The following is a 27237-nucleotide window of genomic DNA, read 5'->3' as shown; positions in this document are numbered from 1 at the left end:
CTGACTATGAATAAATGAAACAGTGATCAGAAAAATGTTAAAAATGATTTTATTTACTAGGGAAAGAAAAGGCATCAAAAGTCTGTTATATTTGTGATATATTTAAATTACAAGTACATAAAAATTAAGCCGAAAAACTATGTACACTGTGGCCCATTTTGGTTGTAATTGCAGGCTTAAATATTAACCGGTAGAACCTAAGGATGCTATAATTAATATTTTAGGTCCTCTATAAGTTTTAGTAAAAAGTAGGTCATTGTTGCCGTTTTTCTTATACTTTCAGGAGATATTTGCCAAATTTGCCCTTATTTAAATGGAGCAGCATGTATTTTTTTTTATAATTTAAAAGAAAAACATATTCGGACTAAAATAACCTAGGAACTGATTATAAATACAAATTGTTAAATAAGACACAGTTTATCGCCCGGTTTTGTATTAAAATTGTACTAAAACTGTCTTATATAACTAAGTCAGTTCTAAAGTGGATCAATTTAAAGGTAAACGTTGTCATAAATAGAGACACTGCTTGATTTGACCACGCACCAGGGGTTTTTAGTAGTACAATGTTTTTTACTATTTGTCACTCAGTTTTGTGTTAACATTTGTACTAAAACGGCCTTATGCGTGGCCAGAGGCCTCGCATCACTAAGGCATTTTTAAAATCAATCAATGCAAATGTAAATTTTGCGATAAATGGTGAAATTACAAGAGGTTTTTATTACAATTTTATTAAATAATACAAAATTTTGATATTGTTTTGTATTATTTGTCACGCCATTTTGTGTTAAAATTGTACTAAAGTCGTCACTACCACGCAATTCTTATATCTATCATATATTTTTTCATTGAATTGAAACAAATTGGACATTTCTTAGAGTGACCACACATAAAGTTTTTTTAGTACACTTTTAATATAAAACTAGGTGGCAAATAGTACAAAACATTAACAGAATTGTGTACTATTTATTAAAAAATTGTACTTAAAACGTCTTGTGTGTGGCCAGAGGCCTCGCATCACTAAGAAATTTCTAAAATGAATCAATGCAAATGTAAAAGTTGCGGTAAATGGAGAAATTACGTACCTAGTGGTTGGAATTGTTTAGTACAATTTAATTGAATAGTTCGAAATGTTCTTATATTGTACTTTTTGCCACGCCATTTTGTATTAAAATTGTACTAAAGTCGTCACTACTACGCAATTCCCCCATCTATCATATTTTTTTCATTGGATTGGATATTTCTTAGTGGCAACGCATACAATTTTTTTAGTACAATTTTAATATAGAGGAAAGTAGCCTAATACTGCATAGGTTCCTAATATCGGACATTACTCTAAATCTGTAATAGCACAGCGCCATCTCGTAACTTCCATAGTAATCGAGAGAACAATTACGCAGATCATTTCCTACAATAATTACAGAATCCTATCAATGTTTACAAAACGTTATTTTGCTACTGTAACGGTTTTCGATGTGCATAGATTTTAACAGTGTATAATTTTTGGCGTTATTTCTGGAAAAGGTAGGTTAAATTATTGGTTTGTTACATACCATATCATTAAGTAGATTGCAGATGATATCTTTTAATGTATAAATTGCTTCTGTGAACTATTTTTTAAATGTAAAAAAAACGGTAAATGTAGTGAGGTTATGTATCGTAATATCGGATACTTTTGGTTTCCTAATATCGTATAGTATCCGATATTTGGAACCAGTTTTCTGGAGCTATTTTTAAATGAATCAACTGATTTTCTGTCATAGATACTTGCGTTTTACTCTCTTTTTTTTTAATAATAAATGAGAATAAGTTTCATATACCATATTATTATTACTTTTGACCTTGATTAAGGAGGTTTTTTGCTTTTTTTTCTAGATGAACGGAAAACAAGAGAAAGGTCGTAAAACATGGGATGCAAGAGCCATGGAGCTTGCGGTTAATGCTATTAGAAGCAAAGAAATGGGGTATTTAAAAGCGTCAAAAATATATAAAGTTCCAAGAAGTACCCTTGTTGATTACGTAAAATCAGACAAGCTAATAGAAGTATTAACAGCTACGAAATTAGGAAGAAAACCTGCGCTAACCAACGAAATTGAAAATCTGTTAGTTACATATTGTTTAGATATGGAGAAACGGTTTTATGGACTAAGAGCTTCCGATATTAGAAGGCTAGCGTTTCAGCTAGCTATCCAGAACGGGCTACAACACCCTTTTTCTATGACGAAATCAAGTGCAGGAAAAAAGTGGCAAAAAGGGTTTTTAAAGAGACATCCTGAACTGAGTTTTAGTAAGCCACAGGGTGTATCTACAGCTCGCATAAAAGGGTTTACTCGAGAAAATTGCGCGGCTTTTTTTGATCTGTTAGAGCCAGCCTTAGCAGAAATCAAATTGAATCCAGCCAGATTATTTAATGAAGATGAAACAGGCATTACAACTGTTCAACAAAAACATTCAAGGGTTCTCAGCTTACTAGGTAAAAGGCAAGTTGGGGCCTTGACGACATCCGAAAGGGGAGCTCTTGTTACTGTAGTGACTTGTATGAGCGCTACCGGAATATATGTGCCACCTATGCTAGTATTTCCTAGAAAAAATATGAAGGCTGAACTCCTAAATGGAGCACCGCCAGGAACGATCGCCAGATGTTATCCTTCTGGTTGGATTCAGCATGATCTGTTTACAGCTTGGTTAACACATTTTATAAAGCATGTTAAACCAGCAAAGGGTGAGCCAGTGGTTTTGATATTAGACGGGCACTACTCTCATACGCGCAACATCCCTTTAATTGATTTAGCAAGGGAAAACTATGTGCATGTGTTATGTCTACCTCCTCATTCGACACATAAGATACAACCCCTAGACGTAGCTTTTATGTATCCATTTAAAACATATTATGCATTGGAGTCATGGCTCAAAAATAAGCCAGGAAGGGTGGTAACTCACTATCAGGTCGCTGAGCTGCTAGGGAGAGCATACCTACGTGCTGCAAGCGTTGAAGTGGCCGTAAATGATTTTAGAAAATGTGGAATTTTTCCGCTCAACAGACATGTATTCCGAGACGATGATCCCAACGTGAAAGAACCCCGCCACCACCCCAACAACTTGATGAGAACAGGCCAGAATCGGAGGAAATAGAAAGCGAAGATGAAATACCTCTATTTTCTATGAGGGACAGGATTAAAACACCTAATGCTATCCCCACAAAACCCTTAATAAATAGCTTGACCACTCCTTTTACAAACAGAAAGTTGGTGAAACCGACAGATATCAGCCCTATGCCTCGTTGCTCGTACACGTCCGGATCTACGAATAAGCGAGGAAGACGTGGTACTACTGCGTTAATAACTGGATCGCCTTACAAATCAGAACCGGAAGAAGCTTTAAACAAAAGAAAATTAAAAACAGTTTCGATTAACACTGCACTTAAGGGTCAAAACAGAAGCACAAAAACTAAACCAAAAAAATGGTAAAGGGAAGGGAAAAGCTAAAAAACCTCTCACCTCATCCAGTGATGATGACACTGATACTGAATTGCAGTTAGTAGACAGTGATGATGATATGGACAGAGATGCCGAAGACGCCGAGTGTCTGTATTGCAATAATTTTTATTCAGAGGACAGATCAGGGGAAAAGTGGATCAGATGCAATCAATGCTTTCGTTGGTGCCATGAAGAATGTGCAGGAACTGACAAAAATCTATGGTTTACTTGTGAGATGTGCTTAGATTAACTTGACGGTTTTTCATAAAGTTTTTGAACGTATTTTCAATTTAATATTAATAAAAATCTAAACAAATACCTATGCTGTTTATTTTAAACGTTTAAGTTCCGATATATGCGATATTAGGAACACCTACTATCCGATATAAGGAACCTAATTTCAAAATAATCATTTATGCACTGTTATGTTTTTTTTTTTTAACTTTTATGAAAGTTAGAGCTATTTCGTGTCACATAATGAAAGAACATAGGTATATCATCCTAACCGTTTTTAACATGCAATTAATTTATGTGGTATGTAGGTATATTTTGTTAATTAAAAGAAAAAAGTATCCGATAATAGGCAACTTTCCTCTATAACTAAGCGGCAAATAGTACAAAACGTTAACAGAATTTTGTACTATTTATAGAGATTATTACAGAGACCTTGCATTACTACACGTTTTTTTTTTTCAATTTTTTTCATCAAAATTGAAACAAATTAAAAAGATCTTAATAATTTTCAGTACACATTGTAACATAAAACTGAATTTTGTACTATTGAAAAATGTATATCAAAAACACGTTACGCGTAAGGTTTCGCATCACTAAGAAATTTCTAAAAATGTTTTAATTTAAATTCAAAAATTGTGATAAGGAGAAATATTATAGAGTGATTGTTTTTAGTACAATATTTCAATAATAGTACTATATTCTATTAACATTTTTTACAACTTTCGTTAAATTTTTGTATTAAAATTGTACTAATTACCGGACAGAGAAAGCGAGGGTTTCCAGTACCTTTTCTCCTATAGTTTTCAATTTTTGAAACGATTATCATTCTTTCCCTTTCGTGACCTACTATGATTCCATCATTCTATGGCTCTTGTTGATATTTTAGGTAAAACAAATACCATTTAAAAAGAGACCAAATTTGGGGCAAATCTCCATTTTCTTCAAACTACGCCACTGAACCATCCGATTTTATCAACTTATAAAGGCCCTCAGTTACGACACCCTTTTAACTAATCTTCTCATTTTCACCCCGTATCCCTGAAACAACGGAGAGCAATCAAAACCAGCATGTATACACAGTGTGGTACAAAAAATTCAACAACAAATTAAAAAAATAACTACTATATAAATAATAATACTATACACGTTCAGTAAAAAAAGATGAACGAGTTCAAAATAATAGTTTTAACGTGAAATGCACCTTTTTTTTAGTTACATTGCAACACCCAAAAATTTGACAGAAATGGTATATTATAAACTCAATAATAGAAAAGCGGGGCCAACTTAGAGAGAGAGATAACGATATTAAAGGACGATGTTATAAGTCTATCTCACAATGAAATTGGTTGGTAAGCGCATGCTTAAAAAGTTTGGTATCGCCCTCTCTCTCTTTCTTACTGGGTTTATTGGCATATGGTAGGATTACTTCAAAAGCAATCACCCATACGGAGGAGCAGGAGATCCATAAAAATTAAAATCGTTGCTAAATGAAATTGCACTGCCACAATTATAATTTAATATCATATACTTTTAAATTCTTTATTATTATTATTATTAATATTTTAAACCCTATCTTTATAAATTCTTTATTTGTTTATTTTTCCTTTAATTAAATCAACGTTACCTACCTATCTACTAAACGAATAGGACGTAAACCCACCCACCCTCGAGGCGTTAGGCCCTAAATTAAAACTGATGAATTTTGGCAAGACACGTGTCCGACTGAGAGCGAGAACAAATGAAAAAAGGGAAAAATTATGTACGAGGGTTATCCTTCATTTATACAGGGGTTGAGTATTAAAAGTTTAAAAGAAAAATTGATTTGTTCCAGAGAAACGAAGCCATGTTCCAGACAGTAAATTGGTAGAATTTAAACGTAAAAAACAAAATGAATAACGTTCATTCCTTCCTTCCGTTTCTGTTTTTTGATTATTCCTGATTACATTTTCCAAAATTTAGTGCTGATTGTTGCTAATATATATTGATATTTATATATTTTTTAAGTAGATGAGTCCATCACTGATCCAGTAATGGACATGTCCGTCTTTAAAAACTTCTAAATCTTCAAACCGTAACTTACTTACCGTTAACTTACTATAATTTTTTTTTTATCTTATTGGCAAGCAGGTAAGTGAAACTTTAAGGAGTTTTGGTGGTTGTTATCACATTTGCACATATTTTAACGTTTGGACTTCCAATGGTACTGAGAGAATAGTTCTTTGTCTCTTCTGTAAAATTTAAAAAATGGCACTTAGTTTTGGAAAAACAGGCCTCATTTAACCTTTTCTTCTTAAAGACTACACTCTGTTTCATTCAAAAATCTTGTATACTAAATTAAAAATAAAAATTTATGAATGGGTACCTAATATAATCCGATACTAAGCCCTCTCGCTTGTTTATTAAAATCCAAAAGCAAATCAACGTTTTTTTTTTCTTATAATACTTATGGTAACCCCCGTATACTATATCCACCCCTGGTACAATAATGTGCACTCTGCATTTTAAAGCCATTAAAATAATCTCATACAGTTAAATTGAAAAAAACAAATAAAAATACATACCCACGGATATAAATTTGTTTTTGTGACATTTTTAACCTAAAACCCCGTTTTTTCTGTTACGCGCTATTGCCAAATGTTCGTTTGCCCGTTCAACGTTAAGTTGCCAAACTGCTGCTGAATCGGCAACGGCGCCCCCAAGTTCTGACTCAAACCACCGTTAAAGAACGGCGTCGCATTAGTTGGCGGTTGATGGGGGGCGGCGAAGTGGCCGCCAAACTGTCCGGGGGCGGCGACGGTTTGGTAGGCGTTCGTCGATGACGGACACTGGAACTGGTGATGGGCGGCGGGCGGTAGTTGGCCGTTTTGGAACGCGTTCGCGGTGACGGGGGCGGCGCCGAATTGTTGCTGGACCCCATATTGGGCGCCCTGTAACGGTTTTTTTTCTAATTTATCAAACTAGATATCGGTTAACTTTCAACAGGTTTGTTCAAGAATAATAAGTAATACATGCGCCAATATTTAAGTGCGGTATTTCTGGGTCAATTGGAGTGGCCTGCTAGGTCCTCCGACTTGACTCCTTTCGACTTCTTTTTGTGGCGTTATTTAAAGCATAGAGTGTATGTAAATAAACCCAACAATTTAGAAGAATTGAGAAATAATATAAGAAATGAGATTCAACGAATACCTCAAGAAATGATACGCAACGTTCTGAGAGAATTCGAATTAAGACTCGCTTACTGTAAGAAGTTAATGAGGCTTAATTTGAACATTTAATTCGGTCTAGATTAGAATAGTTTCTTTTTGTTCAACGTTTATACAATACTTTTGATTAAATACATTAATATTTTAAATGTTTTTTTAGAAATTCAACCGTAAATTTCTCAGTACCTGTTGACACTTACTAGCTAGTGTCAACTGATGGTTTTAAAAAAGCTTCGATAAAAAGTGCAAACAGCATTTGTCTATGTCTAACCGTTTGGATTTTATAACATGTCAAAAGTGCAAATATGCCGATCTTCAACTGTCAATAACTCAAAAACAAATGAAGATAGGTATAGGACATTGTACATGAAATATGTCTAGAATTTTCTGTTCTTTAAGAATACAGAATAAAAAATAGGTATTCCCATTTCAAAAATTGAAGTTGATGGTCGTAACTTATTTTTGGACCACCCTGTATACATAAAATTATAGTAAAAAAACCCGCAGTTAAAAATAAAAATCGACGTGTCCGAGCGTTTTTTTTTTTTGAACATACCCCTGAATTTTTTAAGAATCCCATGGATTATGTTAATTTTTCAAATTTGAGGAATAAATGTAAAACTCTTCGTGATGAATGTTTTAGGTCATATATTGAAAGATTAAATACTGAAATTTCTCATGATCTTTTCTCATGATCCATGATCTTTTCTCATGAAACACATCAATAGATTACGTAGGTCTGATTCATACCCCAATAGCATGCATATGGAAGCCGAGGTTGCTGGTAATGGTCAAGATATTGTAAGCTTATTTGCTGGGTATTTTGAAACTACATACAGGCAACCTATCCGCAAGACTCCTGACTATAAATTTGATTACAGTCTGGATTTAAATCGCATCTCCTTTTCTTTATTGGACATATTTGATGAAATCTTACGCCTTCCGAACAAACATTCTTTTGGCCCTGATGGTATCCCATCTGTTTTTCTTAAAAACTGTGTGTGCACTCTGAGTAAGCCTCTGCATCACCTTTTTAATCTTTGCTTGACATCAGGCAAATTTCCTGATTATTGGAAGGAAAGCTTTTTAACGCCAATTCATAAAAATGGGGATAGAACTGATATTTGTAACTATAAAGGTGTGTGTATTCAGTCTGTAGTTCCTAAACTGTTTGACAGGTTGTTTTCTGTGCGATTTTCGTGGCACTGTAGGCGATTGCTTAGTGATCATCAGCATGGTTTTTGTCAGGGTAGATCTACGGTGAATAACCTGTTAACTTACCAGTATGATTTGATTGGTGCTTTTGAGAGGTCTGTACAGGTCGATAGTGTGTACACAGACTTCTCGAAGGCCTTTGGTTCAGAAGTTTGGGGCTATGGACCTTGGTAGGACTTTGGTCGAGTTTTGTCACAGTTTTTTGACTGGTCGCACACACTTGGTCAGGATAAGTAATTATATTTCTAATGGTATTGAAGTATCTTCAGGCGTGCCTCAAGGTTCGCATTTTGGACCGGTCTTTTTTAACTTGTTCATAAGAGATTTCAGTGATGTAATTGTTCATTCAAAGCATCTTGCTTTTGCTGATGATTTTAAACTGTATAAAGCCATTGAGTCATATCTTGATGCTGAGCTACTTCAATTGGATTTAAATAGTGTTGCTGAGTGGAGTAATAGCAATAGTCTGGAACTGAATGTAAAGAACTGTTTAGAATTATTAATTATCAATACACAATCAACAATAACGAACTCAAGTCAGTTGATACAGTTAAAGATTTAGGTGTTCTTTTTGATACCAAGCTAACTTTTTTGCCGCACATCTTAGATATTATTAACAGGAGTATGCGTAGTCTTGGTTTTATCTCTAGAAATATAGGTAGAAAAGTTTATAAAGAACCGGCTGCTCAATATGCGCACAAACCCATTTTTCAACACAAAATCGATAGAAAATCCGGTGGCAGAGAGAAAAGACGACCGCAATATATTTTCTCTCGCTTCTTATTAAAGAAACCGCAAGAACAAAGCAGCCGCCGTACTTCGTTTCTTTGTACCTGTCGGGGATTTAAAGCCTATGACGTAGCCTGAAGGCCTACTCAGTGTCGTCTCGTACGGGAAGTGAGTTAATCGTGTTATAAGGCATTTAAAATCTGTTGTGTGTTTTTTTTTAAGTATAATAGTGAAATAGACTATAGTTTTTTTAGTTAGACTATCCAATTTTTATTGTAAAAGGTAAGTAAAATTGCGGAAATTTCGAATGATGAGTGGATAAATATTTGCAACCATATAGACAACATAGAAAAACAATATTTCGAAAGTCATCACCTTTTTGATGAAGCATTGGATTCTTTAAAGAATCCAATGAGAGATAAGAGATCGAATGGTATTCATCGGATGAATCTGATTTAAGTTGTAATACACTATCTGATAGTGAAATATAATAGTGAATAAAAATATGTAATATGTAAAATAATGAAATAAAACTTTAAGCTTATACCAATTGGTTTCTTTACACAAGTCGTTTAAAATACGAGACCTAATCCTTAAAAAAAATGCGAATAAAGAATAATTTTCAGCTACCTACTTGAAGTCCTGTTTTAAAAATAATTAATAATAAAAGCGAACTGCATCCTCCTGTAAGTAAAACTATTTTTTATGGGCACATCACAATGCTAAAAAATATAATTTAAATTTATCTACATTTTTTTAAACGAATCTCGGAGCAATTAAATTCAAATATATGCATTCTTAGTTGGTATTTCAACTAAATCAAACGCACTTATAATATCGCTAGCTATACCTACTAAAAGTCTAGGGCTATTTAAACTCTAGTACAAATAAATATTAATAATTTCAACAAGTGTGCCGCCTCCACTGTCTTCAGACCTCGACATAGTCATCTGACCCGATCGATAGAATAACGAGATGCGCGGATTTTGCCGCCTGTTGATGTCACCGGTTCTTTATAAACTTTTCTTACTATAGTGTACATCTTTCACCTTATTGTTTCAAATTACTTTATTATTCTTTGGTACGTTCCGTGCTTGAGTATGCGTCTGTAATTTGGTCCCCTTATTATGATTCTCATATTGAACGCCTTGAGGCTGTACGAAGAAGATTCTTAAGATCCCTTGCTTATAGAGCCGAAGTTAATATTTTTCGTAATTATTACATCGACTATAATGCTATCAGTGTCCAATTTAATATCCCTAATCTTGAAGTCAGACGGCATTATTCTAATGCTTTAACGTTTTATAAGATCTTAAATGGTTTATATCATTGTCCTACCATCTTGGAAGCAATTCCTTTCATTCGGCCAACTATGGGTTTTTTTCTCCACTGACTAGGACTTTGCGTTTCTTTAATGAAAATAGTTTGGATCCATTTTCCGGCGGCTTACGGTCATTCGAATCAAAAATAAATAATCTTACACTTTAACCTACGTTCCTTGGATAGTGCTAAGTTTTTAGCCCTGTTGATGACTGTTTTTTCAGAGGTTTTATCTTGGTATATATATATTTTTTTTTGTAATTCTAGTATTGTATTTATATTGCTATATTGTCTAGTATTTTGTATTATCTATTTTGTTTTTGTAAACTGGCTCTACCGTATATTGAAATAAATAAATAAATAAATTTTAAATGAATTTATTCCGGACTTTTGGCTCTCACTGTATATGTGTCAAGTGACTCCTGTGAGGTAAATCGCAGCCGGCTTCGTAGTACTACGAGTACATCACGCTATAGAAAACGAGAGTCTTGCATATAAACATCAAATTTCTTTGCTACAAAGGGATGTTGATGAGTATTCTTCTATTAATGAAGGGATGGTGACTTCTATAAGAGTTTTAGAAGCAGAAAAAGAAAGCTACCTTTTGGAGATTGGGCTCTTGAAAACTCAGCAGGTGGTATGAACAGTCACTGACTCCAGGAATGTGCGTACTGAGATCAATAAACAAAACAATAAACCTGATGATTTTCGTCCAAAGCTTCTGTTTGTAGCTGGAAAATGCAATAGATTGTTTCTTAAGCTTTTACGTAACAAAATGAGACATGTGTACTGTCACTTAAAACATGCCTATGAATTAAGAGAGCAAATGAAAAATGACTTAAAACTTGCTAAAACAGAAGTTGCCATTGAAACCCTTACTTTTGACTTAGAGAAGACTTACTTATACTATATATGACTTACAGATAGCCTGCCAAGACTTCCAACGAGCATTGTATACTACAAAAGACAGCTGAATTTATTTAATCAAGAAATACATTGCGGAAGTAGCGGTAAAGGATTTTTCTATATTTGGTTGCAATATGAAGCGGGCCGCGGAACCCAAGAGATAGGATCATGCCTAAGGCATCATATTGTAAATCATTTGAAAACTACAGCTACCAAACTAATAGTGTGGGCAGATTCTTGTGGCGGACAATACCGCAGTATTAAAATGGTTTTAATACTTCAACTATTCTTCAAAATCACCCAACTCTTAATACTATTGTGCTACGATTCTTACAACCCGGACATACATTTTTGCCAAACGATTCAGAGTTTGGAGATGTTGAATGTGCGTTAAAAACTCACAATCGTTGACTGACAATGACTCTATATCTACGTTATGACAACTTGTCGGCGCAAAAATCCTTTTATAGTAACCAGACTACACAAAACTGATTTTGTATCGGTATTTTCCCTTCAGAAAGTCATTACCAATCGTAAAATAGATATTGAGAAAAATAAAATCTCTTGGTTAAAGACTTGTGAAATAGAATTAAAAAAAAGTTATCCGTTCGAATTGTTTATGAAGAGCAGACTCGCAGATGAACCGCAAAGTATTGACATATCTAAAGGTCATAAAGCTAAAACATCAATATTTACTAAAGAAATGCCAATATTATGGCCAAATGGTCGAGAGCTATCTGCTGCCAAAATCAAAGACCTAAAAGAAATGTTAAAATTAATTCCAAACGATTCAAGAAGCTTTTACGACTTTTTAAAAAAGTGTCGCTTCTGGGGACTATGTAGACGATACAGATGGATTTGGTGCTTCGATTGATTTTGATATTGAGCAAATAAATGATCCTGACGTTGATATGGATTAAGTGATTAATGTAAGTATTATTTTTATTATTTTAAGGTACTATGCTGTATAAACCGTTGTGTTTTTAAAAGAATGTATTTGTTTATTTTAATTAAAGACTCTAAAAGTATATCTAGGTAGGTTCAATAGTTTAATCAAATGTAAATCAAACAGTTTTGCTTTTCAAACCGTGCAATAGTAAATACTAGTACTACTTTTACTAAAGTTTAGATACTTAAAGGTCCTAAAAATATAGTTTATAAAGAATTAGTATTTTATGTTATTGAAGAACTTATTATCGGTTAAAGAAAAAGAATATTTTTGATACTTTAGCCGGCGATATAATAACTAGGCTGACTTACATTAACATGCTTGTTCATCGATATTTAATTTTTGTAATATAACGTTAAGTACCATAAAACGTAGTGTATATAATTTTTTTCAGTAGGTTACGGATATGCAATAACATGTTAAGTACCTTAAAACATTTGTTGAGTGTGGTTTTTATAAGCCTTTTGCAATATTTGCCATATTTTACCATATAAATATATACTATAAGCAGATACTAACAAATTTTACCGAAAATTTTATCCTGTGTGGTCGCAATGTTAATGAAATATTGTATATTTACTTTAAAACTTAAAGCGCGTTTTACTCAAAATGACTTGCGCGTGGCTAAAGACTCTATTGCATAAGACTGTCCATTTAGCAAACATTTATTGTTAGAGGAGCTGATTAATAGAGAAGAAAAATAAGTATATATTAATATCCTCTATTTACCAACAAAATGGTGTACAAAGCGTCAACGCAATATCAGACAAAAGAAGCTACCACCCAAGAATTGACAATTTGTATTTACTTTTTTGTTTTTTTTTTATATTTCAATATGGTCAATAATTCATCAATATCATCGATAATTTTTTTAAATTTTTTTGAGCCAAAACAAACATGTTAACCAAAACTCAAATAGAAATTCAAAAAAAAAAGTTGGGCCTTAATGGGTTTATAATACATAATCCATATCTCAGTTGAACAGTATTTCGCAACTTAAAGTTTTCCATGGATGATATCACTTAATGCTATGCATGTTTGTCGACTACAGGGGATTTGGAAAATTTGATGCACCCTAAGTATCTAGCCAATTTTCCATTTTTTGTAAAAACAATAAATAAATTTAGGATCATCATTCGAGGATGCCAATATTATTTTAGTGAAAGGTTCTTGGTACTTATCTAATAAATGTTTTCTCTTAAGGGAAGTTTTTAACACTTACAGTTTTTCACCATGTCCATATAATGCCAATAAAATCTGCTGTATCTTGTGAAAAAGACATTACTAACAAAACTCTTTAGAGCCTCAATAACAAAAGGATTAAAAATTTCAAGTGCTAATTTAAAATTTTGTCTTTCTATAGATGTAACGCTTTTAAGTTAAGTGAGTAGCAATGCATTAATAATTAGTCTTGATCCAATTCATGCAATTTTTTTATGATGGAAGAAGCAACACATTTTTCTTGACCTGTCTCAAAAATCAGGATAAGAAAATGTTTGATCAGGTTTTGAATTAAGGCAGTTATTGAAAATACATTTCTCTATAAGTCATATAGTAATCAATGAAAAAAATTCCTTAAAAGCCATCCCGTAGACAAACAATTACCCTTATTGAAACACCCTTTATAACATTAAAATTTAAAAACTCCATTCTTCAAAACACATTTTCACTGTGTTTTTAATTACTCGAGCCTATTTTATCAAGGAAATTTTCAAGGATCTAGTCAAGATGGTGATTCTAAGGTACAATCGCATGATAAGAAAAGGAAAATGGTTTTTTTTCAGGTCAGTTACAGGGAAAGGTTAATTTTTATGAGGCATTCAATTTAGGCCTTTTAACTGGTCTGGCATTTTTTAAGGTTGGGTCTATTGTTGGGGCTATTCTGGTCTCAAATACTCTAAAAGAGGAGTTATGATAACGTTTCATATTTTAAATTCATCCTTTGGAATCACTTTATATTGCTTTGAAAGAATTATTAAATTATTCCAGGTAGTTTTTGAGTTAGACTTTGTCTAACTAAGGAAAGGTACAGCACGTGTTGTTCGGCTCGGTTGCGCAGTAAATTTGTTTACGCCGCTGCCAAAGCAACGGTATCGATCGCCCCGATTTGCATATAAACAGTGCCGTTGCGTTAATTCTTATATTTGTGTTCTGTGCCTTTTAGTGTTTATGTCTATAGGCGCGCTACTGTCGCTAATCGCACGTCATTAGGGGACAAAACTGGGCGCAGCTTTGAAACAGATGGTGTACCTTTCCTTAGCTAGATAAACTCTATAAACCTGCAAGGAGCCACTCTGCCAATATTTCTACAGAGAATGTAATAAAGCTTAAAAAATGTTCTATTATTTCTTTGATTTCTAATGAAAATCCCGATAAGAATTGTTGCTTTTTTATTACCCTTAAAACAGAAATTGAAATTTAATAGAAAAAATGCACTTAAAGCTTATTAGCCTAGCTAAACAACCAAAAAACCCAAAAAAAATAACTCTTTACCGTATTTTGAGTTTGAGGAAACTGAACCGGTCCTGCGGCGTTTTTCTGCCACTGTTGCTGGTAACCACTTTGCACAGGGAACCCGGAAATCTTCACCAAAAAAAAACTAATTAATTAATTAACCATTTTCAAACCAACCGAATGTGATCGCTTACTTGTCCCCCCTGCGGAAACCCCCCGAAGCTCTGCTGAAAACCGGCCTGAACCTGAGGTTGAACGTAAGGGTTCTGATATTGGGGCATCGTCGGCGCATTACCATATAAAGCTAAAATACTGTCCTGCGAATTAAACGAAATTTAAATAATTACAAACGTTTATGTATAGAAACTCCGTCAGGAATTACTTTATCTAACTTCGCCTTGTCTTTTTGCACCGGTAAGGTCTGATTAAAGAAACTCTCCTCCTCGCTTTTGACGCTGTCCTTGGTTTCATTCTTTTGCACCTCTTCGGGGACAGGGTTGCTGTTTGCCGTGGCGCCGTCTATCGGCGCGGCCGAAATGAAACTACTGAAACTATCGTCGCTATTTATACCTGGAAAATAATCAATAAATAGTTTAGTCGATAACTTCGAAACGAAACAGTTGTAGTTAGTAGCAGATTTTGTGTCTATAAATAACTACTTTTCTACATACAACTGGATGTCTATAATTGTTAACGATAACTTAAATACCACTGTTGCAAACTTCTATTCTGTTGTTTATGATTGTTTGAATCTGTTTGTGCCAATAAAAAAACACTCTCCCAAGAAACATTATCCACCATGGTTTTAAAAAAATAGCACATAGAAGGTACAGACAGTCAGGATCAAATACTGATTACTTAAGTTTTAGTGTTCTGCGCTCAGAATGCCGTTCATTATCTAGTGAATGCTACAGACATTACATTGAAAGAGCCGAAAATGCAATAGAGAACGATAGCAAGACCTTTTGGAAATTTGTAAGACTTCAGTCCAATCAAAGCGATTCTACCGTTCCAGATGAGATGTTCCTTCATGATCTCAGGGCCGATACTGGTATCTCTATTGTAAATCTCTTTGCCACCCACTTTTTATCTGTATTTAACAAGAATACTAACCCTTCTAATGCCTATGACGGTCTCGATACCTCATGTAAATTTAACCATATCAACCACGTGTTCCTTAGTGCTACTACAATTGAAACAGCATTAGCTAAACTGGACAGCAGAAAGGGAGCGGGTCCCGATGGCTTTTGAAAGAATGCAGCCATTCCCTTTTCCTTCCACTTTTCCATATTTTCAATTTGTCCCTAACTTCTGGAACTTTTCCAGAGAACTGGAAGCTATCTCATGTATGTCCTATTTATAAATCTGGGAATAAGAGTGACATAACTAACTATCGTCCCATTAGTATCCTCTCCGCAATTCCTAAGCTGTTCGAGCACTGTGTAGAGGTGGTTCTATCTGGCACATTTCAGGAAATAATTGGAGATCAGCAGCATGGATTCACCAGAGGTCGTTCTGTGGATACAAACTTGTTTGTTTTTAGCAACTATATCTTCAAATCTTTTGCCGACGGTAATGAAACACATGCAATATACACGGACTTTAGTAAGGCCTTCGATAGGGTCAACCATAATATTCTTATCTCTCATATTTCAGATCTCGGCATCAGCGGATCTCTTTTACTTTGGATCAAGTCTTATCTGATGGATAGAGAGCAGCGTGTTAAAATTGGTGGTTTTTTGTCCAACCCATTTTTGACAACTTCAGGGGTCCCTCAGGGCTCCCCTTTGGGACCATTGTTATTCAGTCTCTTTATCAATCACCTCGGCTCCCTACTGGAGTCTGAGTTTTTGCTCTTCGCTGATGATTTGAAAATTTTTCGGCGGATTTCCTCCTCTCAGGATCAGTTGGTGCTTCAGAGAGATATAAACAGAGTGTTTTCCTGGTGTAAGTCGAATGAAATGTCATTGAATGTTAAGAAATGTGGGTGTTATGAGGTTTACTCGTTTAAGGGTCTCCCCTCCTTGTCAATATGTTATTGATGGTATCCCCTTGAAGGAGCTTGACTCAGTCAAGGATTTGGGTGTCTTTCTGGACCCGAGTCTTACTTTCTCCCACCACTTCGAAAATACTGTAAATAGAGCTAATAAACTGCTTGGTTTTATCAAAAGATCTTGCAAAGACTTTACTAATGTGTCAGCATTGAAGACACTATATATTTGCCTGGTGAGATCTCTTCTCGAATTCTCCAATATTGTTTGGTCACCTCATTTTCTGATTCACATTGAGAGGCTTGAAAATATCCAGCACAAGTTTATCAGGTTTGCCAGATATACTCTTATGAAGTCAGGCCTGGATCTTACCTGTTCAGAGACCATGTCCTACCTGAGCATAAACTCCTTATCAAGTAGAAGGCAGTTCTTTGATGTTTGCTTTGCGTTTAAGGTTCTGAATGATATTGTTAGAAGTCCGGAATGTATGTGCCTTTCCTCTTTGCATGTATCTTCTTACACAACACGAGGTCAGGCGCTTCTCCACATTCCCTTTTGCAGAACATCCTATCTACTAAACAGTCCTATAAATAGAATAGCTTCTACAGTGAATAGATTTGCAAAAGATCTTGATTTTTTCAGTACATCTTTAAATAAATTTAAGTTGTCAGCTAGGGCAACTATCTTGGGATAGTGCCCTACTCCCACTCTTTGGATTATGTTTAGCACAGTATTGTTTATTAGTATTATAGTTTTTACTTAAGACTACTGTTAATTATTAATAAGTACTTGAAATGTTATATACGTTGATGAATAAATAAATAAATAAATAAATAAATAAAAAAAAGGAAACTTGTAAAAGGCTGATTGAAGTTCAGGATGTGCTTAGTCTAATAAAAATTGAATGAATTTTTGCTTGGAGCTAGATAACTTGAAAAGTTTTTCTTGGATTGCTTTGATTATTTAACAACATTTGAAGAGTAGGTACTCTTTTATTGCTATAAAACTTTTAGTTTCATCTTTTTATTTTCAGTAGTTTTTGAGATATAAAGCCAAGGTCACAAATGCTTTTTCCAGGCATTTAATGCCTCTTTTTAAACTCTAAAGTATAAAGTATTCACTTTCAAGAAGAAATATAAGGCTTTTCGGTTAGATTCACATATACCTTCATTGAAATCTTAAGTGGTCTTGAGCTTAGCATAAATTAGTATTGTATTGAACCTGCCCACTAAGGGTAAAAACACACGAGGCTGTTTGCAAGCGGTTTGCGCCGCGACGGCGACCGGTGGACCGCCGCTCGACTTAAAACACACGCGACGGCTTTCGCAACTACGAACGGCACGAAAAATTACAAGATCAGTTTGATGTTGCCAAGGTTTGCGTACAGTTCACAGTTTTTTATTTATCGTGAGCAAAATGGACTCCGACAGTGAAGATGATTTATTTTGAAGATGTTGGCGGCATCGGCACTGGCATTACGCAAAAAACCAAAAAAAAATAGAACGAAACGTAAGCTATGGATACATCCCATAGATATGGAAAGAAACAAAAAGGGATATTTCAATACCATCTATAAGGAGATTTGTGAAGATCCGGAAATTTTTTTTTATTTCACCAGAATGTCAAAGGAATCATACCAGGAGTTACTTTTATTGATACAAGAGCCATGTACAAAAGATAATACCATTATGAGAGATAGCATATCAGTGGAAGAAAAGCTTTTGATAACTTTAAGGTAGGTGATAAATTTATAACTATTTCTACAATTTTTGTCTTTATTAAATTATTGGTTGTACCCCGTTTGCCTGCCTAATGAGGATTTAGTTACCTACTCTACATCTACTCGAAATAGTATTAACTCAATGGAAGTCTTAAAAAAACGCCTAAAAATTAACTATACTCTATTTCAGAAGTGTGTAGAGCAATAAAACCTCATTAGGTATGCAAAAGTGGTACCTGGTGATCCACCAATATTTTATGCCACTACCTTAGTTGGGTATTAGTTTCAATTTAAAATTCTTTCTTTTCGTTGATTGCAGGTAGTGCCACCCGGTTTTGGGTCAATTTATGAGTTTTGCCCATTGTTACCCACTGATAAACATTGAAAACGGTTCGCCAAAGGCGTGCAACTGGGACTTGTTTTTTACCTTATAATTAATGTACTTAAATGCTATTTTATTTTAGAAAGTTACTTTTGTTTAAATGGAATAATATATTTTTTTCACAAATTTATTGAACATAATATGTAGAGTAAAACAGTTGAAAATGTCACTTTTGGATCTGGCACTTTTTGAACAGTGTATAACAATTTTAAATTATAATAGATTGTAGTCTTCTTCGTCATCTGACGAACTGTCATCACCTCTTGACATTATAATTAAAGGATCGACTGTCTGATCGATGAGGTTGTCAAGATCCCACATTTTGTCCTCTTGCTTAATTACATGCTGGACTGCTTTTCGCCAATTCTCTGGTGTCGCTTCCGTAATGGCTTGATCAAACAGTAGCTTAACATCTTTCATTTTAAAAGTCGTGTTTTGTCTTGCTACAAATCCTTTTACCTGCGCCCATATCAGTTCTATAGGATTTAGTTCGCAATGATATGGCGGTAAGCGCAGTACAGTTATATTATATTTTTCGGCTATATCTTCCACGGCGTATTTCATGAAACGAGTTTTGTGTAAGTTTGCTATTGCCAGCAGTTCTTTTTTTATCAAATTTGCTTCAAACGCAATACCTTTTGCAGTCAGCCAATCGATAATTTCTTGCTTTCTCCAACTTGGAGTTGGCGTCTTCTCTATTCGCCGTGAATGATAGTTTGCGTTATCCATAACCACCACCGAATTAGCCGGAAGAAATTTTATCATTTCACCAAAATAGTCCTCGAAAACGTCTGAGTTCATGTCTTCATGGTAATCTCCTGTGCGAGTCGACTCAAAGGTTAGCAGACCTTCTTTTAGAAATCCCTCTTCGCTTCCAATATGTGTGATTATAAGTCTTTTTCCTTTTCCCGCAGGTACTTTAATACCCGTAGACAGGCCTTCTATGAAAGCTTGGCGAGCACTGGTTATATTTTTGTCTTGCCACATTTTTTGGACTATATAACCTTCGTTAACCAACGTCTCATCAAGATAAAAAACTTTCTTTTGCTCCCTGCGGTACTGCTTGATACTTTTCAAGTATTGTCGTCTCCAACAAACAATTTCGTCGCTCTCCAGTAAAAGTGCTTTGCGGTTATGCTTTTCCCAGGCAAAATCCATATTTTTTAAAATTATCAACGGAATACTGTCATCTCGGCCAAGCTCCATTAAAATTTTGTCTAGGGTGGGTATTTCCTTTTTAAAATAAAAAGAGTGAACTTTTCTTCGAATTATACATTTAGCATTTTCATCAAGGACTTTTGTAGGTCGTCCTGGCTTTTGCTTGGGAGATTCCACTTGACCTGCTACTTTTCTTTCCCGCAACAATTTGAAAATGGTGGACTTTCCAATTCCACTCATTCGAGAACATTTTTCAACAATTTCTTGCACAGTAAAACTAGGGTAATCGTGTTTTATGCAATCATGTACATTTAAAATAATAACTTTTTCACTCAGAGATAGTGGAGAATTTTTAGTACATCTTTTCGTTGGACTGAATACCTCCATTTTTTAAATATTGGGATAATAATATTGTGATTACACTACAGCGTAGCAGTGACTACTAACGTTTAAAATATGATTTAAAAGTATTTATAGTTTGTATATATTACCTGACCCCATTTTTGCATGTTACAAAGCGTTAAAAGATAGGTACCTATACAAAAGGATTAAAAGTATTTATTTAGTATTTAATCTCTTTCAAAATAAAGGCATTTAATCCGTGAAAATTAAATTCATAAATATTATAAGTACCTGCGCCTATGAACTACCACGAAATGTAGCCAAACAGAACGGAATTCCCCAGTTTATTGCTCTATACACTTCTGAAATAGAGTATAGATATAGATATAATATATTTAAACACAAACAAAAAAAAATAAATTAAACTTATATGCCTATAAACTCATATGCTCTGAACCATCAAGAGAATATGGTGAGAATTGGGATATGGGTGGCGGAACTCGTTGTAGCCCAGAAGGCCCTGGCTGATTCTGAAGGTGTGGTGTTGAAGTTGGTTGATGTTGTTGTGGTAGTGAATTCTGTGGAGGCAATGAATGTGTATACCATGATGGTGGTTCAACGTGGGGTTGGAAGTGACTAGGTGGTTCGGAGAATGTAGTAGCATGATGTTGGTGTAGAGGTGGACAAATATGCCTATTTAATAAAGCCATTCATTCCATTCTGACCAACAACTTGTTATCAACTGAATTTTTTCTTTAAAAATGGCAACAATGACAACAAAAAATGCTTGTCATCATCCACACTTTCTTTTTCTTTTATCAGTTTTCCTTTTTGAATATCGGTGTGTGTTTGAAGAGCTTCACACAAAACTGTTTCTACCGAATCATTTTTTTTCTTCTTAATGCGCCCTTCACCATGATGCTGTTGCTGCTGCCTTTTTCGGGATTCCCGCCTGGTTGTATTTGGTTGATCTGGTGACTCTATCGATGCATCTCCATCTGTAGCTTCCTGAGGCGTGGCTGCAGTCTCATCGTCTGTGGCTGCCAATTCATGTGTTGATTCGAGCGAACTCTCTGTTGCCCTTCTTTGGACCACATCCGACAAAAATGAGAACTGTTGGGCAAACATATATGGGGTTTTTTATTTCCGGCCTTGCCCAGATTTGCCTTTACTTTCGGAAAGATGTTTGGAATATCTGTCCCTGACATTTTTCCATTTTTTTTTGTAGCATAGGACCTAAAAAATTAACGAAATTTATGTTTTTTCAGGTACCTAGCAACTGGTTGTTCATTTGTGGATTTGCACTATGCATTTAGAATTGGAAAATCTACAGCAAGTTTGATTGTTCAAGAAGTTTGTAAAGCACTATAAGCGCATGTTAGGCAAATGGCTTTTCCAGTTTTAAATGCCGAAAAGTGGATGGAAATCGCTGAGGGATTCAAGAAACATTCCAATTTTCCGAACTGCATAGGTGCGATTGATGGCAAACACATTAGACTGATACGGCCATCTAATAGTGGTTCTATGTTTTATAATTATAAAAATTATTTTTCAAAGGTACTATTTGCAATGTGTGATAGTAATTATTTATTTACATACATTGATGTGGGCTCGTACGGAAAATCTAGTGACTCTGGAATTTTTAAAAATTCTACACTTTTTGAAAAAATGGTTAACGGAACACTACATATTCCTGCAGCGGCACCGATCGAAGGAGATGCTACTACAGATTATCCTTTTGTTATAGTAGGTGATGAAGCATTTCCTCTATTAGAAAATTTGCTGAGGCGTTATGGTGGATCAAACTTATATTAAAACAAAAAAAATTTTAATTATAGATTATCCAGAGCTCGACGGTACATTGAATGTGCTTTTGGTATATTAGCTAATAAATGGCGCATTTTTCATAGACCCATTAATGCACAGATCGATCTAGCTGAAGACATAATTAAAGCCTGTTGTGTTCTTCATAATTTTGTAAGAGTCAGAGATGGAAACCGTAGCGATAACATTGAAGCAGGAACAACGCATGACAATTTGACGGTTGATTCATTTAGCAGAGAGAATTCAAGGGCATTAAATGGCCGAGATAAATTTGCAAATTATTTTGTTAATATTTATCCACTAGAGTGGCAAAACGAATCAATATAAACTATATGTATATTATATCATTATTATTAAAATAAACGTACCCACTTATAGCATATAATATGTACATACTTATAATTTTTTTTTCCTCAACAGAAGCAGCTGCGCTTAGAAATTCTGTAGTAACTTCTTCCCATGCCTGTTTTTTTTTGTTCTGTTTGAATAATTATCATCACGCATATCCCAAATCGCTGCCCTCAATTGAACCTCAGTAATTAATTTTTCTATGTTGAATTCCCTGGTTTCCATAATAAATGAACAATTTTCAACACTGCACAAAAAAAAACGCACCAAAAAACCCTACGTGTGGTTTGCAACACAGAAGGATAAGTAAATGATGTGCCGCGGTAGTGCCGCTAAAGCAATAAAAACCAAGCGGCGTGCCGGCGGCCCATGGTATCGAGCAGGGTACGCGCGTCGGACGCCGCGTTTTATGGAATTAGTGTATATTTCAGGTAGCATAGAAAAACACATTATGTGAATGTTACTTAATATTTTGTTGTCACATAATAAACGTTTATTTATTTATGTTTCCAAGATATTCGGACTTTCGTAAAGCCTTTGACAGTATCAACAATTTTTCTTAAAAACAATTGTATAGTAAGAACCTTCTTGCTAAAGAAACTCTTCAGTTTTCAAGGAAAAAATTGATAAATTCTCACCTAATAAGTCGCTGCTGTGGCTGCTCCCGTTGTGCTTAACCTTCTCCTTACTCTCGGGCGTGTTACTGAGAGACCGCGACGGTTTCGGACTGGGATTCGTCGGTTTCGGTAACTGGGGCACCTCCACGTTCGCCAACGGTTTCTTCTCCATAATCGTTTTCTTCTTCCTCTTCTGCTTCTCGATTTCCTCGTCGATCTCCTTCTCCCAATTGACTTTCGGTAAAGGGGGCGGCACCCATTCCCTCGCGATGTACTTCTTGTGCTCGTACTTCGCCCGGATAAACGACTCCAGGCTGGTGTCGTTTTGGGGCCTACGGAAGTTGTCCGGCAGGTTCGCCTCGTAGACCGCTCGGGCCCTGGAGTTGCCCATTTGCTGTAAGGACACCACCTGGTCCGGGGTCCACGAGTCCAAGTTCACCGATTTCACTTTGGAGATGTGCACGCCCAGGTTTCTGTGGATGCCCGCGCATCGGATGCATAGGAACACCCCGATGTTCCACGAGGCCCATCTTGGTCCTTTCGTTTTTTTAGGAAAAAAAACAGTCATTAGTCATTTATTTATCAACAGAATCCTGTTCCATTATTATTATAGCAAAATATAAGTAACAAATTACATCTAAGTTCAGTGAGAAGAATCACACTCTATTTATGAATATTTGTAATGATATATAAACAAACAATTTTTGAACCAACATGAGATGGCATGGCAATTGTCTGGTCAATATCTTTTGAGCGCTAACATGGATGTATATTGCGTGAGTCGTGAGTGTTATTAGCATAATTTTATCTGATCATAGATCACAAATAATAGAGTGTATGATCCCAATGACTGTTGATGGTATTGATCGGTCTTGAAAGGTATTGAGACCAATAACACAACAGGGCCTTAATAAATTTTAGGTATAACATTGTGGATAATTTGATGTCAATTGGAGCTTTCAACATTTAATTTTATTGCTTGAAAATGCTTTTGCTATAACTTCATTCTGATATATACTTCATATACACTGTTCATTCTGACCACTTTTATGCTATTAACTGGTTTAATGAAGACCTTAAGGGAATGAGAGACTCCACTTGCAGTTTTTGGAAGAACTCAACCGTCAATATAAACAGATAGAAACTAAACAAGAATTTGCCATAAAAAAAACTAAAATAAGATCAAATGATAACCTTATCTGCACCAAATTACACCAAATAACTTTCATAATTTTTTTTCCAGCATAGCACAGAGCATCGTGCAAGATAAATTTCAAATAATAATCCACTTGATTATCTTACAGAGACATTATTACCTCCATTTTCATTTTCTGAGGTAACTTTTAATGAAATAAGGGATGTAATTAACCTAAAAAACAAACCAAGCTGTGATATATATGGGTTAAACACTAAAATGTTAAAGATTATTAAAAACTGCCTAATAATTCCTTTGACTAAGCTAATAAGTCTTTGTTTTGAACAGAATACCTTTCCTGAAGGTCTCAAAGTGGCAATTGTGGTACCAATTTTTAAAAAGGGTGACCCTTTGTTGCCAGAAAATTACAGTCCAATATCACTTTTGCCTATAATGTCTAAAATAGTAGAACAGTGCATGGCCATTAAAATTGTTGGGTTTTTGAGACCAATAGTGTCTTCTCCCATAATTTTCAGTACAATTCAATCCTGCTGTGTGATCTGAGCAAGGCCTTTGACTATGTCGATCATGGCATCCTTCTTCAAAAACTTGAATACTATAAATTCCATCATAATAGTATAAAACTCGTCGAGTCTTATCTTCAATGTAGGTGATGGGGGTCACGAGTTTTATGTCAGCAAAGAGTGTTATGAGCATTGGAGTGCCACAAGGATCAGTTCTGGGGCCAATACTTTTCTTAATATATATAAATGACCTTCCTGAAGGGGGAAACTCTTGCAAAATTCACTCTCTTTGCTGATGACACAACTGCTTCTTCACTACTTGGACCTATGGCGGCACAGGGGAGGGCTGAAAATTTGTTTTGCACAAACAGACTGCTTTTAAATAGTGATAAGACACATCGGGTTATCGGCCATTCTCTATGAGAGATCTGTCAAATGTAGAGAATGCATCAGAGGTGAGTTTTCTGGGAGTCATTTTGGACCCAAAGCTCCATTGATGGTCTTGCGAGGAAACTTGTATGTGTTCAGAAAGCTGTGCAATTATATCTCTGCTGATATGTTAAGAACAGCATACCTTCCCATCTTTCATATGCAATTCTTGCTTGGAGCCATGCAGCAGAGGTAAGCAGGGTTTTTGGCTTGCAGAGAAGGGCGATAAAAGTAATATCCGGTTTAGGTTACAGGGATGATTGCAGAAATGTTTATGTTAGTCTTGGTCTCTTGACTGTGCCTTGTTTGTATGTGCTAGAGTGTCTGCTGTATGTTAAACAGTGTGAGAGTCAGTTTCAAGCTCATAAGGATGGCCATGACTACAACACTTATGCAAGGAACAATTTGGTACTTGCTTATTGGCGTCTGGGGAGGTGTCAGGATGGTCCAGGGTACTGGGCTATTAAGTTTCTTAATGTATTACCAAATATGACTAGGGTTTTACCAATTAAAGATTTTAAGCAAAGGGTGCAGCATGCATTCTATTCTTTTGACGAGTATCTTAATTCAGATTTTAACAGGTTGCAAGTGCCATTATTCTTAATCTTTTTGTTTAAGGTCCTTTTGTTTTAGTATGTATCTAATGTGAAAAATATTGTTTGTACTTAATTGTTTTAACAAACCCTCTAAAGTAGTTTTTTTTCAATTATTATTATTTTATCTTTTTTGACATATTATGTAAACTGTATATGTGATAACATGAATAAATTATTAAGTATTGAGTATTGAAGGGTAATGATATACAGGGTGTCCTATTTGCTATGTGTGACTATTGCTATTTCTGAAACTATAGGAGATACAAGGGTGATTAAATTAGAAAAAAATTAACAATTTTGAGCAAGCTTGAATAATGTGAAAACTGCTGTCTATGATTTTCTGGAGAGGATTGTCTTAGCATTGGAAGGGAGGAGCATTGCAATAGGTCTCGTCTTGGACTTTTCCAAGGCTTTCGATAGTATATAGAATTTAATACTTTTGGAAAAACTGAAGGGATATGGTGTTAGAGGGTAAAATGCACTAGACTGGGTCAAATCATATTTATCACCCAAAAAGCAGGTTGTTATTGTGGAGAAAAATAACACACAGTATCACTCTCAAGAAGGGCAAATTACCAGAGGCAGAGATTGCACAAGAATGACACATAAATGACCTTGTTTTTGGACGTAGAGAATGAGGATACAGACTCGCCAAATTTTGCAGATGATACTAACATCATAGTAGTATAGGGCTCTTGTAAAAGTCTGTGCCAGTTGACATCAATGACTCTAGCAAAAGCAGAGGATTGGAAGTACCACTTAAATGTTTTTGACATAAAAAGTAAAAATAAAGGGAGTCAAGAGTCAGTACCTTTCCTGCTTAATAAATACATCATATAGCAGGTTTAAAACTATATGTACATGTATGCTGTTAAGAGTATAATATCCATAAATAATTCTGATATCCCCTTTAGGAATTTTACATAAAAAACTGTAGTGATAAAAGATTTCAATTTCCTGAGACTGTTATCACAGTCAGGCCACTTTTAATCCAGCCTTATGTACTTTCTGTGTGTTATCTTAATATACCACTTGCCTCGCACAACAATTGATACAACAAAACCACCATAGGCAAAAAAAGAAAAAAAAAGGGGGAACAGATAAAGAAACGCCAACGAAGCGCACAAAGCATTGATTTTAATTTACTACCCTACAACATCATATTATAAAATGTACCTTTTGAATCACAATCCACGCAATATTTATTGTCCTCGTCGCGTAACAAACTGTTAAGGACGGACTGGCACTTGTCCTGGAGCTGTTTCACTTTGTCCTTTTCAGTTTTCAGGCTCATTTTCCACCGAATTTATTCACAAAAAACCCAGGACAAAAAACAAACTCGTAAATGACAACGGGGGGGTGGTTGCCATTTACGGGTCAAATGTGACATTTAAAACGTCAAACGCGAACCTCAATTTTTGTGCCCGTGTGTGTTTTGTTTTCGGGATTTTGGTGGGGGGGGAATGAGAATTTAGGCGACGTTGCCAAACGAGCAGCGAATTTAAAAGTCAAAAAATATCACGACCAACTCTCTATTTTTATTATTATAATTTGTTTTATATTATTAGCTCTATTTGTAGGCCGAGTTTACCCTATTTTTCACTAATCAATAGTAAATTTATGTTAAGCTAGCATCCCATCCATATCCAGCCAAATCGAGAATGCAGCATATGTCGTCAGCAAGCTAT

At 35.1% G+C, this 27237-nt stretch overlaps 1 protein-coding gene across 4 annotated transcripts; it reads right to left on the bottom strand.

The window, feature by feature from the left end:
• Positions 1-81: 81 nt before the first annotated feature.
• Positions 82-26943, bottom strand: LOC126738268 (stromal membrane-associated protein 1). 4 transcript variants are annotated; one of them, XR_007661274.1, is made up of 7 exons: positions 26726-26943; positions 22887-23402; positions 14866-15053; positions 14678-14800; positions 14523-14612; positions 5792-6634; positions 82-4745 (listed from the first exon to the last, which is right to left on the bottom strand). XR_007661274.1 is itself a non-coding variant. In XM_050443513.1 (6 exons), the coding sequence occupies exons 1-6, from the start codon at positions 26841-26843 to the stop codon at positions 6332-6334; spliced, it is 1338 nt and encodes a 445-aa protein (XP_050299470.1). In that variant the 5' UTR covers positions 26844-26943; the 3' UTR covers positions 82-6331. The 4 variants fall into 4 exon arrangements, 1 of the variants encoding a protein (XP_050299470.1); XR_007661273.1 differs by having other exon boundaries at positions 82-5935; positions 6269-6634; XR_007661275.1 differs by having other exon boundaries at positions 6269-6634.
• Positions 26944-27237: the final 294 nt, after the last annotated feature.

This window comes from Anthonomus grandis, chromosome 7, assembly GCF_022605725.1.
Source record: "Anthonomus grandis grandis chromosome 7, icAntGran1.3, whole genome shotgun sequence".
Taxonomy (NCBI): Eukaryota; Metazoa; Arthropoda; class Insecta; order Coleoptera; family Curculionidae; genus Anthonomus; species Anthonomus grandis.
The sequence above is the reverse complement of the archived record's forward strand: the minus strand, read 5'-3'. Positions and strand labels throughout refer to the sequence as shown.